The 17,739-nt window shown below is 40.1% G+C and overlaps 1 protein-coding gene across 1 annotated transcript in view; it reads right to left on the reverse strand.

Annotated features, from left to right (window-relative positions):
- fat3a (FAT atypical cadherin 3a) overlaps positions 1-17,739 on the reverse strand; it is a 205,130-nt gene that overhangs the window by 81,886 nt on the left and 105,505 nt on the right. The window contains exons 18-22 of the mRNA XM_084558754.1: positions 11,062-11,205; positions 7,732-7,929; positions 4,214-5,015; positions 3,337-3,471; positions 2,971-3,125 (exon numbers count right to left, since the gene is read on the reverse strand). Coding sequence (XP_084414880.1) covers positions 2,971-3,125; positions 3,337-3,471; positions 4,214-5,015; positions 7,732-7,929; positions 11,062-11,205 — 1,434 coding nt within the window. The remainder of the gene's footprint in view (positions 1-2,970; positions 3,126-3,336; positions 3,472-4,213; positions 5,016-7,731; positions 7,930-11,061; positions 11,206-17,739) is intronic.

Raw genomic sequence — 17,739 nt, forward strand, 5'->3', positions numbered from 1 at the left:
CACAGTATACACAACCATTATCTCACATCTTTGTAGATACTACCAATACTTGGTAATACAAATCCTATTGGAGTTTGTTGTTTTACTCATGATATTCATGAATGTCAATGTCAATATATAAATTTAACCTCCTTAACACCTTAACCCTCAATCTACACAAGTTGGTTGTTTCAACTTCTGACTAGCCACTGTAATTTTTACCTATATTTCACTGTTTCTTTTTAAAAGGCCAATAAAGTGAATTTTACTTGTACCTTACAAGTTTCGGCTACTCTGTCTCTGTAGCCTTCAGCAGAGGTGTCACGTGATGTTGGTGTGACGTCGTCTGTGTTGGTTTATATGGAGTTTTCCATCCCACCTGATCCGGTGGGATGGCCGTGTCCCCTGGAGACCTGGAGTGTGCTGAATTGTCGGCCTGTTTCTCCTATGTATGTTTTATTGCATGTTAGGCAAGGGATCTCATATATCACATCACACTTTTTCTCAGGGGGAATCTGATCCTTAGGGTGTACTAGGATTTGGCGAAGCTTGATGCGTGGCTTCACTGGTGTGATGATGTGGTGTTTCTTCATCGCTCGCTGTATGCACTCTGTGACCCCCCTGACGTATGGGAGGGTGACCATGCCCAGGTTCTCAGGCCTAGAACCTTTCTTCTTTTTCTCCTCCTTTTTGTTGGTTTTTTGGACCTCTCTCTTGCCTTTGTTAATGGCCCAGTTTGGGTAGTTGCAGGTTTTGAGTGCCTGTTTTATGTGGTTCTCCTCCTCTTCTCTGTCATGGTGGTCAGTGATGACCTTGGTGCGGTCATATAGGGGACCACTGATAGCTTGTGTGCTGTGGGGTGCTCTGATGTCCATAGTAAATACTGGTCTGTGTGTGTGGGTTTTCTGTATATTTTGATCTTGATGCTCCCATCCTCAATGTGGTGTATTTTCATGTCCAAGAAGGCGATGGATCTGTGTTCTTCCTCCTCATGAGTGAATTTTATGTTTCCAGTTTCGTCTATAGTGTTTAGATGGTCTGTGAGTCTTTGTGTGTGTCCGGTCTTAATCTTCTCCAGGATGTCGTCCACATAGCGTTTCCAGAGGGACAATCTGCAGTCTTTGGCTTTGGCTTTGGCCTCCAGGTCCTCCATGAAGAATCCACTCATGATGGCTGAGAGGGGGTCGCCCATGGCAAATCCCTCCTTTTGTCTGTAGATGGTCCCTCTGAACAGGAAATATGTGGATTTGGCTACAAATGTTAGCAACTGGACTGTGTCTTCCACTGTTAGGTTTGTAATATGGCATATAAACCAACACAGACGACGTCACACCAACATCACGTGACACCTCTGATGAAGGCTACAGAGACAGAGTAGCCGAAACTTGTAAGGTACAAGTAAAATTCACTTAATTGGCCTTTTAAAAAGAAACAGTGAAATATAAGTATTTAAGTAGGCAAAATGAACCTCTTCAATGTAATTTTTACCTGATGCAGTATGTAAATATTTTTTGTACATAACATATTTGTCTGCCGTATTCTATTTTTTTGTATCTTTTTTGCATCTTGCACTGTTGTTTCCTGCCGCTGTAACACCCTAATTTCCCCGAGGAGATGAACAAAGTCCTATCTTATCTTGTCTTATCTTCCTGCTTGTTCTTGGGGCATTTTCCCTTCAGTTTTGTCTTCAGCAAGTGAAATGCATGCTCGATCGGGTTCAGGTCAGGTGATTGACTTGGCCATTGCATAACATTCGACTTCTTTGCCTTAAAAAACTCTTTGGTTGCTTTCGCAGTATGCTTCGGGTCATTGTCCATCTGCACTGTGAAGTGCCGTCCAATGAGTTCTGAAGCATTTGGCTGAATATGATCAGATAATATTGCCTGAAACACTTCAGAATTCATCCTGTTGCTTTTGTCAGCAGTCACATCATCAATAAATACAAGGGAACCAGTTCCATTGGCAGCCATACATGCCCACGCCATGACACTACCACCACTATGCTTCACTGATGAGGTGGTATGCTTTGGATCATGAGCAGTTCCTTTCCTTCTCCATACTCTTCTCTTCCCATCACTCTGGTACAAGTTGATCTTTGTCTCATTTGTCCATAGGATGTTGTTCCAGAACTGTGAAGGCTTTTTTAGATGTTGTTTGGCAAACTCTAAACTGGCCTTCCTGTTTTTGAGGCTCACCAATGGTTTACATCTTGTGGTGAACCCTCTGTATTCACTCTGGTGAATTCTTCTGTTAATTGTTGACTTTGACACACATACACCTACCTCCTGGAGAGTATTCTTGATCTGGCCAACTGTTGTGAAGGGTGTTTTCTTCACCAGGGAAAGAATTTTTCAGTCATCCACCACAGTTGTTTTCCATGGTCTTCCGGGTCTTTTGATGTTGCTGAGCTCACCGGTGCGTTCTTTCTTTTTAAGAATGTTCCAAACAGTTGATTTGGCCACACCTAATGTTTTTGCTATCTCTCTGATGGGTTTGTTTTGATTTTCAGCCTAATGATGGCTTGCTTCACTGATAGTGACAGCTCTTTGGATCTCATATTGAGAGTTGACAGCAACAGATTCCAAATGCAAATAGCACACTTGAAATGAACTCTAGACCTTTTATCTGCTCCTTGTAAATGGGATAATGAGGGAATAACACACTCCTGGCCATGGAACAGCTGAGCAGCCAACTGTCCCATTACTTTTGGTCCCTTAAAAAGTGGGAGGCACACATACAAACTGTTGTAGTTCCTACACCGTTCACCTGATTTGGATGTAAATACCCTCAAATTAAAGCTGAAAGTCTGCAGTTAAAGCACATCTTGTTTGTTTCATTTCAAATCCATTGTGGCGGTGTATAGAGCCAAAAAGATTAGAATTGTGTCAATGTCACAATATTTATGGACATGACTGTAGTTACTCTCCAAGAAATTAGTGTAAGTCAATACAATATCAGGAAGGAAACACAACTGTATGTGTGTGTTTGTACCTTGAGTATAGTACAGGGCTCTGTGTGTGTGTACATGATGATTCCTTGACTCTGCAGTGTTCTAATCCTCAGGCTGAGTTTCAACTCCGTTTGCAGCCGGTCGGATAGTCTGTACTTGATATAGCTGTTACCTGAGAAGCTCAGAGATGAATGACCTGCACCCAGAAGATTGAATAAGGTTATACATTGTTATACAGTACTTGACATTTTTTTTGTAATAAAAGTCATTATTGCATGTACTACTGTTACAGAGTTTGGAGTTTTTTCTTTTTTTCTGAAATCAATTCAATTCAGTTCAATTGGCATTAAAAAAAAATGACATGTATTCACACTCTGACACAAGCGTACGCACACGCACACACACACCTGCACACTCTTCTAGTTTGTCCTGTGGACATTGGCATGCGTAGCGTCCTCTAGCAATCTCTATCGGAACACACTCCATGTCTGCAGGGCACAGCTGGTCCTCACACTGTCCTAACAGAGCAGAACATCTGGCATCTGTACACACATACATTAGGATATAAAGAAAATCCAATTATACGATCATAAAGAACATAATCTGACATACTTAAAATAGAAGGAAAAACAGAGAAAGATGGAGGAGAAAAAATAAATAAATACAGTCTGTCTCCTTAACTATAAATGGGTGCATATTCAAAAAATCTGATTTCTGGTATACACTTCTGGCATTCATCTGTGATTTCAAATTACAATTTCCATTCCATACATTTTTTAATCATCATCAGCCGTCATACACACTTGATGCCATGAGTTGACTATAGTCTGTTTCATGTATAAGTTCCATTGGCACATATTGCACCATAAGGTCATGATCTTTGGCCTGTGCAGAACGCATACTGTGTGTTTATACAGCGTTTATGCATATAGTATATTTATATGGCACATTTTATACGCAGGACCAATAAAAAAATCCTTTGCAAAAATCAAAACAAAAAAGGAACATCCTTATAAAAATATATTTTAAAGAATATACAAGACACATAAAATAGTCATTTAATTACTAGATTAATTTGGGCATGATTAAATTACAACTACTGGTAAGGGTCATTCATTGGTGAACTTGAGTTGCCTCACCCTGCTTCCTATATTTGGAAGGTCCTTGCTTTGTAAGGAAAAGCTTCTCTAGGGCTTAAATTTGACTCCAATGCAAACCAAGGTGTGATGTCATCACTTGCAAAGTCTATCATTATATACATTCTACAGTGATTTTCTAACTCACCATTGCAAGTACAGTGTGAGGCCCGGTGGAAGCGAGGTGAGACAAAGCTGACCTGTGGGGTGCTGTATGTAGCCAGGTTATGTGAATCCAGGATAATGCTCTGTTCACAATGTGCCCCGCGACACTCCAACCCTGAGCAGTTTTTATCCAGGATAGCAGACACTCTGAGCACCTCCTCCAGCAGCCGACGTGATGCACTAAGTTTCTGGGTGAGGTAGGCTGCTTTGTAATACCCACCCCCTGCTGTTTCCATGGTGATGAGCATGTCCAGTTGTTGTGTACCACCAACTGGCTGCAGACTGAGCAGGCGCAGTGTATCCAGCTGTTGCGAAGCAGCGACCTGCTGGAATAACTTCAACAATCTCTTCAGGTGCAGTGCCACAAAATCTTGTGGTTCCACACTCTCGAAGCGGACGGTCACTGCCTCACGCAACATCTCTGGTATCACCTGCTCCACATGCACACTTACAGACACAGGTATGGTGAAGCGGCCATCACTAACACTAGCATTCAGAGAGTACCAGCCTGCATCCAACCCGCCCAGGGCAATGATCTTTCCATCATGAGGACTGATCTTAAATAGACTGCGCTGGGCAGGGGGGGCATGGCCAAAGGTCAGGACATCATAAGGGTCAGCATCAGTGGCATGCAGCTGACCAATCACACCACCAGGAAATTCATCCTCCATAGTGACAATATGAACTTCCAGTGGCAATGCCACTGGCTGATGGAGGCTCTCCTCAATAACTCTGATTGTCAGCATGGATGAAGAGGATAGACGAGGCTTCCCAGAGTCTGTCACCTAGAGGATGAAGAACAAAATTAATTAAAAAAGAAGACAGATGAAAAAGAAAACTGAGATGATGGTCAAGATGACAGGAAATGTAGTTTAGGTGTTTTTGATAATTCAACATTTTGTTTATAACTTAGCTGACAAGTTCAATAATTGAAATTACAGATCTCATTGTGGTTAACAAGATCTCCTACTTGGGGAATAAGTATCCATATTTGACTTTACCCAAGCAAGGAAAGCATTTTTCTCTGACGTGTTTACCATATTTTAAGTATAATATAGAAGGAAAAACTCCTCTGACAAATCTATAGGAAAAATACCAATATATTTGAGTTTCATGCTTCTTATTTTAAGTTTAGTTTTTACACAGGGTGAATCATTTGACAATCTTACTCAGACAAATGTGTTTTCTCCTTCATATTTATTTTATATATTTATATAATTTGAGGAGAAATATGCTTTGAAAATCCTATTTTAAAAATGACTATTGTATTTAAGTTTTATGGTTACATTGTTCTTCTCACTGTGACATTTTTCATTCAGGATCTTTACTGTGGAGGATCTTTACTCATCTTTCACCTTTATGTTTATACAGTTTTAAGAAGAATATGAAGCCAAACGTGTCCATCAATTCTTAGCTAAACTTTGTTAGTATATACTCCATACATTCAAGACCCTCGTAGGCCAAGCCCCATGTTATTGTAAAGCCCCAATAATACCATATCGCCCCAATAGAATGCTCCTCTTTCAAAGTACAGGTTTACATGCTTTTGCTAAGCTTTCAAAAAGTGGGATGGGAGGCAGAACATTCAGCTATCAGGCTCCTCTCCAGTAGGACCAGCCCCAGTTTGGCACGCTGACATTGTCTCTACTTTGAAGGTAATTTCAATTAAAAATTTCAATTAAAAAAAAAAAAAAGTTAAGACAGATGTAGTCCTCGGCTGCTGCTTTACAACGTGTTGAAGTGTGTTCTAGGAATGGCTATTGATACTCTATGCCTTGCTACTGGTTGCTATAGGATTTGGCATTGAGTTATCACTCTCTCTCTTTCTCTGTCTTTCTCTGTCTGCCTATTACTATCCCATGCATCATGAATCACCTTGTATCGTGTACTCTTGCTTGTACATTATTTGTATGGTATATGTACAGTATGCTTTGCCTAGATGCACTGATGCCTCACAACAATAAGGTTCCGGCTTCCGAATCCACCAGCTGACTGGGGCCTTTCTGTGTGGCGTCCAACACAACATTGTCCAAAAACATGCTTGTTAGGTTAATTGGTGATGGATGCTAAACTGGCCATATGTGTGAGTGTGAATGGCTGTCTGTCTCTCTGTGTTAGCCCTGCGATAGACTGGTGACCTGTCGAGGGTGTACGTCCAATGACAGCTGGATATAGGATCCAACCCCCGCCATGTCCTTCCTGAGGACAAGCGGTTACAGAAAATGAAGCAAAATGATTGAGATCATTTGGATGATATTTGATGTTATATAAATAAAACTAATTTAGATAAATTAGCTAATAAGCTACTGGTAATGGATGTCATTGTTAGCAGCTTACACTACGAGGACAAGAAAAAAGGCACCATCAAAAAAAAGGTAGTTGGACCGCCTTTAGCTTTGATTACAACACTCATTCATTGTGGCATTGTTTCAATAAGCTTCTGCAATGTCACAAGATTTATTCCATCCAGTGTTGCATTAATTTTTCACCAAGATGCTGTATTGATGATGGGACAGTCTGACCACTGTGCAAAGCCTCATCCAGCACATCCCAAAGATTCTCAGTGAGGTTAAGGTCTGGACTCTGTGGTGGTCAATCCATGTGTAAAAATGCTGTCTCATGCTCCCTGAACCACTCTTTCACAATTTGAGCCAAATGAATCCTGGCATTGTCATGCCATCAGGGAAGAAAAAAATCCATTGATGGAATGACCTGGTCATTCAGTATATTCAGGTAGTGTTGCTGAACCTAGACCTGACCAACTGCAGCAACCTCAGATCATAGCACTGATGATGATGGGTGCATCACTTCATCTGCCTCTCTTCTTACCCTGATGGCCCCATCACTCTGGAACAGGGTCCATCTGGACTCACCAGACCACATGACCTTCTTCCATTGCTCCAGAGTCCAATCTTTATACTCCCTAGGTTAGTCTCACTGATTAGTGATTTTCTTAAGGCTACACAGCTGTTCAGTCCCAATCCCTTGAGTTCCCTTTGCATTGTATGTGTGGAAATGCTCATACTTTCACTATTGAACATAGCCCTGAGTTCTACTGTTTTTTTTTCAATAAACGTTTAAGTGATCACAAATCACGATCAATCAGGATTTTTTTCGGACCACATTTCTACCTCAAAGACGATGGTCCCCCACTATCCTTCCAGTTTTTAATAATACATTGGACAGTTCTTAACCCAATTTTAGTAGTTTCTCCAATCTCCTTAGATGTTTTCTCTGCTTGATGCATGCCAATGATTTGACCCTTCTCAAACAGACTGACATCTTTTCCATGACCACAGGATGTGTCTTTTGACTTTGATTGAGAAATGAGAAGCTACTCATTGCATTGAGTTGGGGTTAAATTGTTGTTGTCAGCTGAAAGATAATCACCCATGCATTAATTATCCAATAGGATATTCACTGATTCACAGCATTATCTTTGAAACTTCTTTTATTGTGAAACCGTAGAGTAGAGAATGTTAAACAACAGTTTGACTATACCTGTATCTGAATATTATATTCAGTTGCCAAGTCCCTTCTGAATACTTGATTAGCCACAAGTGTTCCATCTTTCTTCAGCATGAATTGCCCGCCTTCATTTCCCGCAAGGATATGGAAGTCAAATGGTGGTCCATTGTAGGAGGAGTCCTGATCGATGACTGACAACTGCAGAATACTGGTGCCAACTGGTTTGTTTTCCTGAGGACAGAATGGCAAGATGAGGGCTCATAATGAGCATTTAAGGCTTAGTCAAAAACAGTGAAGTTTTGAATCTGGATATAAAGATGGTCTACTCCACCTCTCTTTTAGTAACTAAAGGCTGCATCTCAATGTTTAGTTTGTATGCAGGGACCAGTTAGAATACATCTACATAATAACTTGAGAGTGTCAGAGAGATCAGATTGTAAAAGACAGTCAGATCATTTATAATAATAATAATAATAATAATAATAATACATTTTATTTATAAGCGCCTTTCAAGACACACAAGGACACTGTACGAAAACAATAAGACACAGAAAGAAAAAAAAATAAACAAGACAGAATAAAATGGAACAGTGCATTCACAGTGAATAAGCTTTCTGGAACAGGTGTCTTTTGAGTCTGGATTTGAAGAGAGGGAAAGAGTCAGTGTTACGGCTGTCCGGTGGGAGTGAGTTCCAGAGGGGGTGACAATATGGCGGAGATCCAACAGATAATTTATTTGTTTGGTGCATCCAACAGCCATCTACAGCCACTTGGTAAATTTGAGTAAATGTTGAAAAGAGTAGGACTAAGGACTAAGCTTTGGGGAACTTTGTGTTGGAACATTCTGGTATATAACTGAGACAAAATAGTTCTCATCTTGAAGATATGACTTGAACAACTTAACCCTTTATAGGGCACTCATTGAAATACTAGGATGTTATTGTAGACAAAAATATTGTAGGCCCTTCAATAACACCCTTCTTAGGGCATAAGAAGACTTTTTAACTTTTGTGAATTTTTTCAAAATCTTTAATTTTCATGGAGAAAATTAAGATAACTGAATTTTCCATATTGGTTCCTTTCCCTTACATGGTAAACAAATGTAAACATGTATTTAGACCATTAGAACATAAGTGCTGATTCAGGCACCTGTCAACATACACATTATCACATTAGACAACGTTAAGACATTTCTCTGTGATACCTAATAAAGCATCTATGCTCAGTGTTCATGCAGAAGTGGACCTTGCAGACCACATTTGACCCTGGCAACCATGGCATCAACAGTTTCAGAGCAGAGTCAGACAGCTCAGGATGCTCAGGTTGGATGTGGAGCCAAAAGTTCTCTTTTATGTCCCATCTGATGCAATGTCCACAACGCTGTCAACCTCTCATGGTGAAAGCTTGGAAGTGAATTGCTCAATGTAAATGGTAAATGGTCTTGCTTTATATAGCGCTTTTCTACCTATCGGTACTCCAAGCGCTTTGCAGTCACAGACACATCTACCCATTCGCTCACACAAGCACACACCAGTGCCACTGGGGGTTCAGTGTCTTGCTCAAGGACACTTCGGCATGTGGGACCGGGGATCGAACAGCTAACCCTCTGGTTCGTGGACAACCCGCTCTACCTACTGAGCCACAGCCACCATGTTTTGTCCACAAATGGATTTCTGATCTAATCAAAGCTTGCATCTAATTCTAGGAAATATATTCCTAGCTGCGATTGTAGGTCTTGCAGGTGTTGCTTGAAGGATGCAACTGTGCTCCCATCCATGTCCTCTGTAGCAGCAAGGAGAAAATCAGTGCGTGTCGGAAAACTGTCGAATTCTCTGCAATTGAGACGGCCACACCACAATTCCATCTTGAGGTGTCTGGCTTTAATTCTGTCCTGGACACTGAAGATGGTGACAGTCTTTTCTTGCAGTGTCACATTCAAAGTATTGAGAGTGCTGAAAATATCAGCCAAGTATGCCAACTTGCAATGCAAGACACTGGAAATCATGTATTCTGTTGTACAGTTCATCAAATAGACGGGTAAGGACTATTCCGCGTGACAACCAGCAAACTTCAGTGAACCAAAAAGGAGTTTTGTGTGTTCACTTCCCATTTCTTCACACAGCTTTAAAAAGATGCGTGTTAAGTGGTTTACCTTTGATGTTGTTGACTATTTTCACACTCTCATCCAGTACTTATTTTAGGCACTGTGGCATTTTTTGTGTCATTGGAGAGAGGAATCCTCTTAACTTCGTTGCTGGCTTTTCCCGCTAACAATATGTTAGCTATCACCTTTGCAGCTGGTTTAACTAAATTCTCACCTATTGATTGAGGTTTTCCTGCTTTAGCAATCAAGAGGGATACTTTGTATGATGTCTCTATAGCTGTCGCATCTTCTCCAGGTGCAAAAAACTGGGAGGTCTCCTTCATCATATGCTTCTTCAGTTCATTGCGTTTTCTTTCAAAAAATCCAGTAGGCAGCGTTAGCAGCGTTGTCCTGGGACTCAGCTCGCATTTGCTCCTTTCCAGCTGTGTAAGCTGTTTCATCTGTTTTTTTTTTTTTTTAAAGTGACTGTGACCTAAGCCACTGATCCATAATTCAATCTGACCTAAGGTGGGCTAACTTTTATGGCAGGTTCACAACCCAGCCGCTGTGCTACCTCATGGTAAATGGTAAATGGCCTTGCTTTTATATAGCGCTTTTCTACCTATTGGTACTCAAAGCGCTTTACAGTCATAGACACATCAACCCATTTGCTCACACAAGCACACACACATTCACATTCAGTGCCACGCACTGGGAGCAACTGGGGGTTCAGTGTCTTGCTCAAGGACACTTCGGCATGTGGCACATTCCAGGGATCGAACCGCTAACCCTCTGGTTTGTGGACAACTCGCTCTACCTACTGAGCCACAGCTGCCCAATGGACCACCAGGAGGCGCTCATGGAGCTCACCAGTGGTCTGTGGACCACTCTTTGAGAAATGCTGGTCTAAATACATGTTTATATTTGCTTACGACATAAGGGCAAGGAACCATATATGGTAACTAGACTGATCTTGATTTTCTCCATGAAAATGAAAAATTTCAAAAACTTTCAAAAAAGTAAAAAAGTCTTCTTATGCCCCACAATAACACCCTGGGGTTGAAATTTAGAATTTCCAAGTATTTCAGTGAGTGCCCTATAAAGTGTTAATGATCAGATATTCCTTAATCGGTTTTGTTTAATTGTTTATGAGTGCCCAAAGAATCAGGGGCATTGACACTGACAATTCAATTTGATTTAAAACAATCTAGTTGTTTCTCATGAACTAATGGATTACATTCTTCTTTGATTTAAGTAAATATGACAATTGTCACATGTACCTGTATGACAGCAGTAAGGTTTGCAGGGGAGAAGGTTGGTGGGTTATCATTAATGTCAGAGATGTCTATATTGACCATCACAGTGGAGGACATGGTTGGGATTCCACTATCCACAGCACTGATGACCAAAGAGTAGCTGGGGACCTACAAGAACAGACAGAGGTAACAAAGCTAAGAAGACAAACAACAACAAATTATGAACATAGTGTTGGTAAGGGCATCCAGAGGTGGCATGTTAAATGCTGTTGTGTGACAAGAAAAAAATCATCCGGACCGAGGTTGAACTCAAATTGAAATATTGCTAACACGGCACAAGAAAACAGTGTGCCTGTTGGTAAGTGATGATTGTTGGGAACAAACAGTCTCTGACCTGGGTGGGTCACACATCTCCACGCCATCCAGCATACACCAAATACAGGTCTGGGAGTGAATTTCCCACGATCTTCTGTACGTTTTTTTGACCACCCATGCCAAGTGCTTTGTGTTCTGTGCCATGCAACTGGGATAACACACCTATCAATCACACAGACAGAGGATTCTCTCTATAGCACCCAGGCTATAAAAGTTCACTAGCCAAGAGGAAAGCCTAAATTATATAAAATAAGAAGATTAATAAGGCAAAGCAGAATGTATAACTTGTATAAATTGTCCAACTTAAGCTACACACACTACTCATGTAAGTGTGTATATTTACACATACTGTTATAGCACCAACATGATTGCGTACCTCACACAAGGAGTAAGTATTCCTGGAACTCTGTTTAGTAAACATTATTTTAATGGCTATTAATTGATGTTACAAATGACTGTTCTTATACACCCAATTTTTGTTTAAAAAAAAAAAAAAAAAAAAAATTAAAATGTAAATATTTTATCATTTCAAGATCTGCATCTTGTTGCAACAATAAGTCAGTAAGTAACTTAATTAAATTAATTTAGTCTTACACATTGTGTGTTATCACACAACTTAACAAGCAATAAAAGAAATAGAAGCCATCTCAAACAGCTCTTACTAAACCAAACATTTCAGAAGAAGACACATTTTATTTGGATAGGTTTCAACAGTTTACCTCAGACAATTTATATTCATTCATTCATTCATTCATTTTCTGTAACCGCTGATCCTCTTGATGGTCAATTTATATTCAGCTGAATAAAAAGTAACAATACAAGAATGCTATTAAAACATGAAATATAATAATTAATCCATAATCGATGTTCAGAAAATTCCAAAATGACACTTCTTTTCTGGACCTGAATTGAAACTAGCCTTGTCAAAATGAACCGCAGTCTAGATGCTGCCTCATTATAAAACACATTTATGGAGCTGTAAAACTGAGTTGTTGGCTTCAGTCCATGTTGCCTTTCTCTTGGAGCATCCTTCAGGGTAGTTGGTGGTGCAGGAAATGTCATTTCCCCAAACTGTATGAAATGGAGGAGGCTAGTTTTAATGCACAGTAGTAATACGTTTGTTCAATTATGAATAAACCAGTGATAAACAAACAAATTGGTCAAACCTGTACAGGTAATACTCTAATACAAACAGTTAAATTTAAAAATGGTTAAATCTAACTGGTAACAAACAACAGATTTAGACTTTGAGACCAAAAATAAACATTAGATATTCCCAATGTGAATTATGTATCTCATTTTTAACCACTGCAAAGACAATCAGTGGCAAATTTCACGAGGACTACCCAATAAAGCTGTTCTTGGTGGGGTACCATGAGCAGTGACTGCTGTTAGGAGAAAGCTTGGTCTAGACCTCAGATCTTCTTAAATGTCTGAGCAAATTCTCAAATAGGAACTATCTTGGTAAACTGACCATTAATTTTAAACAGCTAACTCACCTACAAAAGTCGTAATGCTTTTGTCTCATAACTTACGTGATTGGATCGCCCAGACTGGATCTTAATGCAAGGTATGATCAGGCCCATTGTGTGCGGGTTAGCAAGGTTGTCAGTCACAGTCCATTTTAAATCTGGGAAATAAACATGAGGTCAGATATTTTTTGAGAGCCTGAGACTCTGCTTTCAGGTCTGCCAATACATTAGCCTGATACAGTACGATGAGTGGCCCCTCAGCGTGGATGTCATTTGGTCGCTAATTAACTCAAATGCTGCAAGGCAAGTATCATGCATAACTGACTATCGTCCTATAACTCCAATAGTCATGATGTGCTTTAAGCAGCTGAGAATGGACCAAATAAAGAGGACAACTGATGTGAGCATTGACCCTCATCAGTATGCATACTGGACATTTGGCACTCATGCACCTGGAGAGCAGGGACTACACTTCATGCATTTTAGCATTTTAATAAGATCAAGTGGGATCACAGGCTTATAGGAAGTCCGACTCAAAGACCTCAGACAGACTGGTTTGAGTTGATGAGTGCCACCTTTTTATGGATGATAGAACTTTGCTTTTGTTCACATCTCATATATGAATAGATTCCATTTTGCAAGCAGGATTGTCTTGGTACTAAAGATGGTAAGGAGAGAAAAGACAACAGTAAGCCAAGACAGAAAAGTGAGTGCTCATCAAAGCTGGTGATCTAGTGGTGAACACAGTTTCCTGGTCTTTTAACATACGAAATGCACTTTTATCATTGCAGCATGACTGACTGTTCAAGATAAGAACCGAAGGAACACCATGCATCCCTGCATAAACCTTAAAACGAAGATCTTGGTCTTGAAATAAAACATTACTTGATGACATATGATGTCATGATGACAGGATGCCAGGTCACTTTACTAGATCACCATGGCACAGTGAGAGTTGCATTTGCATATGTGATGTATTGTGACTATACTAATAGGCAAAGTGAAAAGGTACTTACCTATTAATTGACAAGATTGAGTTGGATGGAAAAAATACAACTTGAAATTTGTGACCTCCGTCCAGTTTGTTTCCCAAATTGAAAATGAAAAAAATATTTTTAAACTATTGTGTTCTTTGCTCTGAACAATAAATATAGTATAATACTATCATATAATACCATTCCTACAGAGGAGTTCAGGTATACATGTTATAAACTGGGCATGCATTTCAGTGAACAATTGAATTGAATCCTCTTCATGAAATGGCTGAAATATATATAAAACAAGAACAACCCCCAGAACAAAGTCATAAAAAGGCCTGACTGCATTTGGTGCCATGACCCGAATGGTAATATACTATGGAGGATACTCTTTTTCTAGACCAAGAGCACACCAGTGAAAACCCAATTATGGCTGCTGTGGTCCGTGGAGGTCTGTGGAATTGCAACTAAGTTGACGCCATCCGCAATTAGAACTAAGATTCCTGTATATGGTTGTGACATGGCTGACCTAGAAATGCTTTGGAAATGCTTGCCTCGTTGTTATCTGAGTTGATCTTATAAGTATTACTTGATTTGGTCTTCTGATGGTTATCTTGCTTTTTCTTGCTTTAGAATATGATTTGCTCTTCTAAAGATTTACTACAAAGGCCTGTAAGAATGTGTGCGCACAAGAAATTGAGAGGGTCCAGTGGCTGGAACACAAAGAAAATTAACATAGTGCACTAGTCCTCTTATGTGGTCACAACCACCGTAAGAGACATTTAGACTGCTGCTTATTTTTCCTACAAACAGGATCCTGTAGAAGATGGATTTCAACCTTGCCTTAAGGCTGTGGCTGCTGCTGCACTTGCAGTAATTAAATCTGCTGATACAGTCTTACACCAGGGGTCGCGTTAACCGAAATTTTTCTGTCATTGACCATTTTTTTAAAACTGTGACGGAAAAATCTGTAGACCATCTGTCATTTTGATAGTTTGCAATTCACACCCCTGACCACTTGATGGCGAGTGACGTTATTAATTGGCTCCTGTCCCTAATCGCAGTTTGCATTCCGGAATTTTTGTCAGTGCACGATTTCCTGGTACACCAATTACACTGATACACATGTCAGAGCTGGCTGATGGAGAAATCGGAAGAATGATGCCATCTAAATGCAAAGCATGTTGCACAGAAACCGAGCTGTTTGCACTAGGAGTCCCGGATCGAGTACGGACAAGACGTGTCGGCAGCCCAAACTTTTTCTTTTCTTTTTTTTTTAACCATTTAAATTAATCAAAATACTGAATGCATTTTGAGCACTTAAAGTGCCATTCAAAGTACTTAAGAATGGCACCTTAACTTTAGGTCTGTTCAGTTTTGGCCAGGGATATTTTCTTTCTTTTTTTACTGTTTTGAATTGAAATGCAATTAAATGCATTTTTCCAGACATTAAAAGAGCTTGAGTTTACTGTGTCTATTATTTGAGTCAGTCGTCCACTAAAATCCATTTAAATAAAAAAAAAAAACAAAAAAAAAAACATTGCTTTTTGGGGCAAATATTGTTATGTGATTAAAATGTGATCAATCGAGATTAATTAATTACAAAGCCTTTAATTATATTATTATTTCTTTAATCGAGTCCCACCCCTAATTTTTAGTTATATCATTTAATTTCATTGTTCATATGTAGCTGCTGGGGCCACAGTGAGTTGTTTTTGTCACATAACTCTCAACTGATGTTCTATCCTCAATCCAGCTACGCTATTACCTACAGTAGAAGATGATCATCCCCATAACTGTTTGGATGTTGTTGCATGTACAAACTACATCCTGACCTCTCTGAGACTCTGAGTTCAAATGGACTCAAAACACGTAAACGTAGCCTAGAGGTCGTCATTAGCTCTGGTGAGGACTAGCTGAGAGATCACAGGTAGCAGCTAGTAAGCTCTGACATCTGCCATCCGTCACCTGTCACTTAAAGCGGCCGTGCCATTAATTATCCAGAAGTTTATGTTTTAAAAAATGAAAGCCAGTGTAAGCTCCGTGGGTGTAAACTTAAAGAAATGCAGACACTGGAGATATTTCTCATAACTTTTAGTAAGGAGCCATGCACAACAACAATCCCACTACCGGTCTCCGCCCGCATCTTTCCAAATCTCACTCTTGCTCTCCCCCCCAAAACCAAAACACCGGAAGTCTCTTCCCTGGAATTTAGCACACACGTGAACACGAATGCCCGAGCATTAAATAAAACAAAATATACTGACCAATCATCAACATACTGCCAATTACACAAATTAATTGTTACCAAATGAATGTCTTACACTAGCTTGGCTATAACAATGATATGCAAATTAAATGCAAATTACCCTCCCCATGTCCCACTCCTTAAATCTGAGGACTGACATTGAAAAAAACACAGAAAAATGCAAAAGAATACTAAAATAAAGCAAGATTTTAAGATGCGACCTGTCCAGGGTGTACCCCCGCCTCTCGCCCGATGACAGTTGGGATAGGCTCCAGCAGACTCCTGCAACCCTTAACAGGAATAAGCGGGTACAGAAGATGAATGAATGAAGATTTTAAGATTGAAGATCATAATTTTTTATTGCCTGTGTTTTATTTTGCAATGATTTTATTTTTAATTCAAATACTTTAGTGCCATTACTGTGCCCCTGCAGATTTTAACTTTTTCAAGTCTCAATCAAAAATATTAGATTTTTCAATTCCAGTTTTTGTTTTCAGTGCCAATTTCTATTTTCAGTACCTACATCTATGACAGTGTTGTAGCCTAATTCATCCAATGCAGCACTCCATCACTCTTCTTCTTGGTCATATACCAATAATCCTTACATAGTCTAGAGCAGGGATGGGCAGCTGGCGGGCTGGGGGCCGCACACGGCCAGCGACCTCACTCGAAGTGAATTAATTTTTGAAAATTATAAAAATGTGTCCTCTGCTGCACTGAATCAGTTGTAATGACACAGTTGGCCACTAGATAGTGCCTCTAGTGCAGACGCCGCCTCGTACACGCTTCCATCGGGTCTTCTCCACCAGTGAAGAACTGTGTCATTACAACTGATTCAGTGCTGCAGAGGACACACTTTTATAATTTTCAAAAATTAATCTAAGGGCCACTTCGAGTGTGGTCGTGGGCCACGTCTGGCCCCCGGGCCGCCAGTTGCCCATCCCTGGTCTAGAGGTATGTTTTGGGCCATTGTTATGTTGAAAAACACAAGATCATCCCACTAAGTACAAACCAGAGGGAATGACATGTCGATGTAGATTGCTGTGGTAGCCATGAGTTTTGAATAAATCACCAACAGTGTCACTTGCAAAGCACCCCCACATCATCACACCTCCTCATTCATGCTTCACAGTGGTCACCGCACAAGTAGAAACTATCCACTTACCTTTCCTGCATTTCACAAAGACATAGTGGATAGAACCAAAAATCTCAAATTTGGACTCATCCGAGCAAAGTACAGATTTCCACTGGTCTAATACAATTTCCTTGTGTTTCATGGCCCAAGTAATTGTCTTCTTGTTCTTCCTCAGTAGAGGCTTCTTTGCAGCAACTGACCATGAAGGACTGATTCACGCTGAAAAGTTGACCTTTTAGCTTCTCTTCATTGGCTCCTATCAAAATCTAGAATAGAATTTAAAATCCTACTCCTCCATACAAGGCCCTTTAAGTACCTAGCTCCATCATATCTTAAATATCACTCACTGTCCACTCACTGTACCATATAATCAGAAGCCTTCAGCTATCAGGTCCCTCTCCTTTGGAACGAGCTCCCAGTTTGGGTCCGGGAGGCAGACACCCTCTCTACTTTGAGGGTTAGGCTTAAGACTTTCCTTTTTGAGAAAGCTTACAC

This window comes from Chelon labrosus (genome assembly GCF_963514085.1).
Source record: "Chelon labrosus genome assembly, chromosome: 13".
Classification (NCBI taxonomy): Eukaryota; Metazoa; Chordata; class Actinopteri; order Mugiliformes; family Mugilidae; genus Chelon; species Chelon labrosus.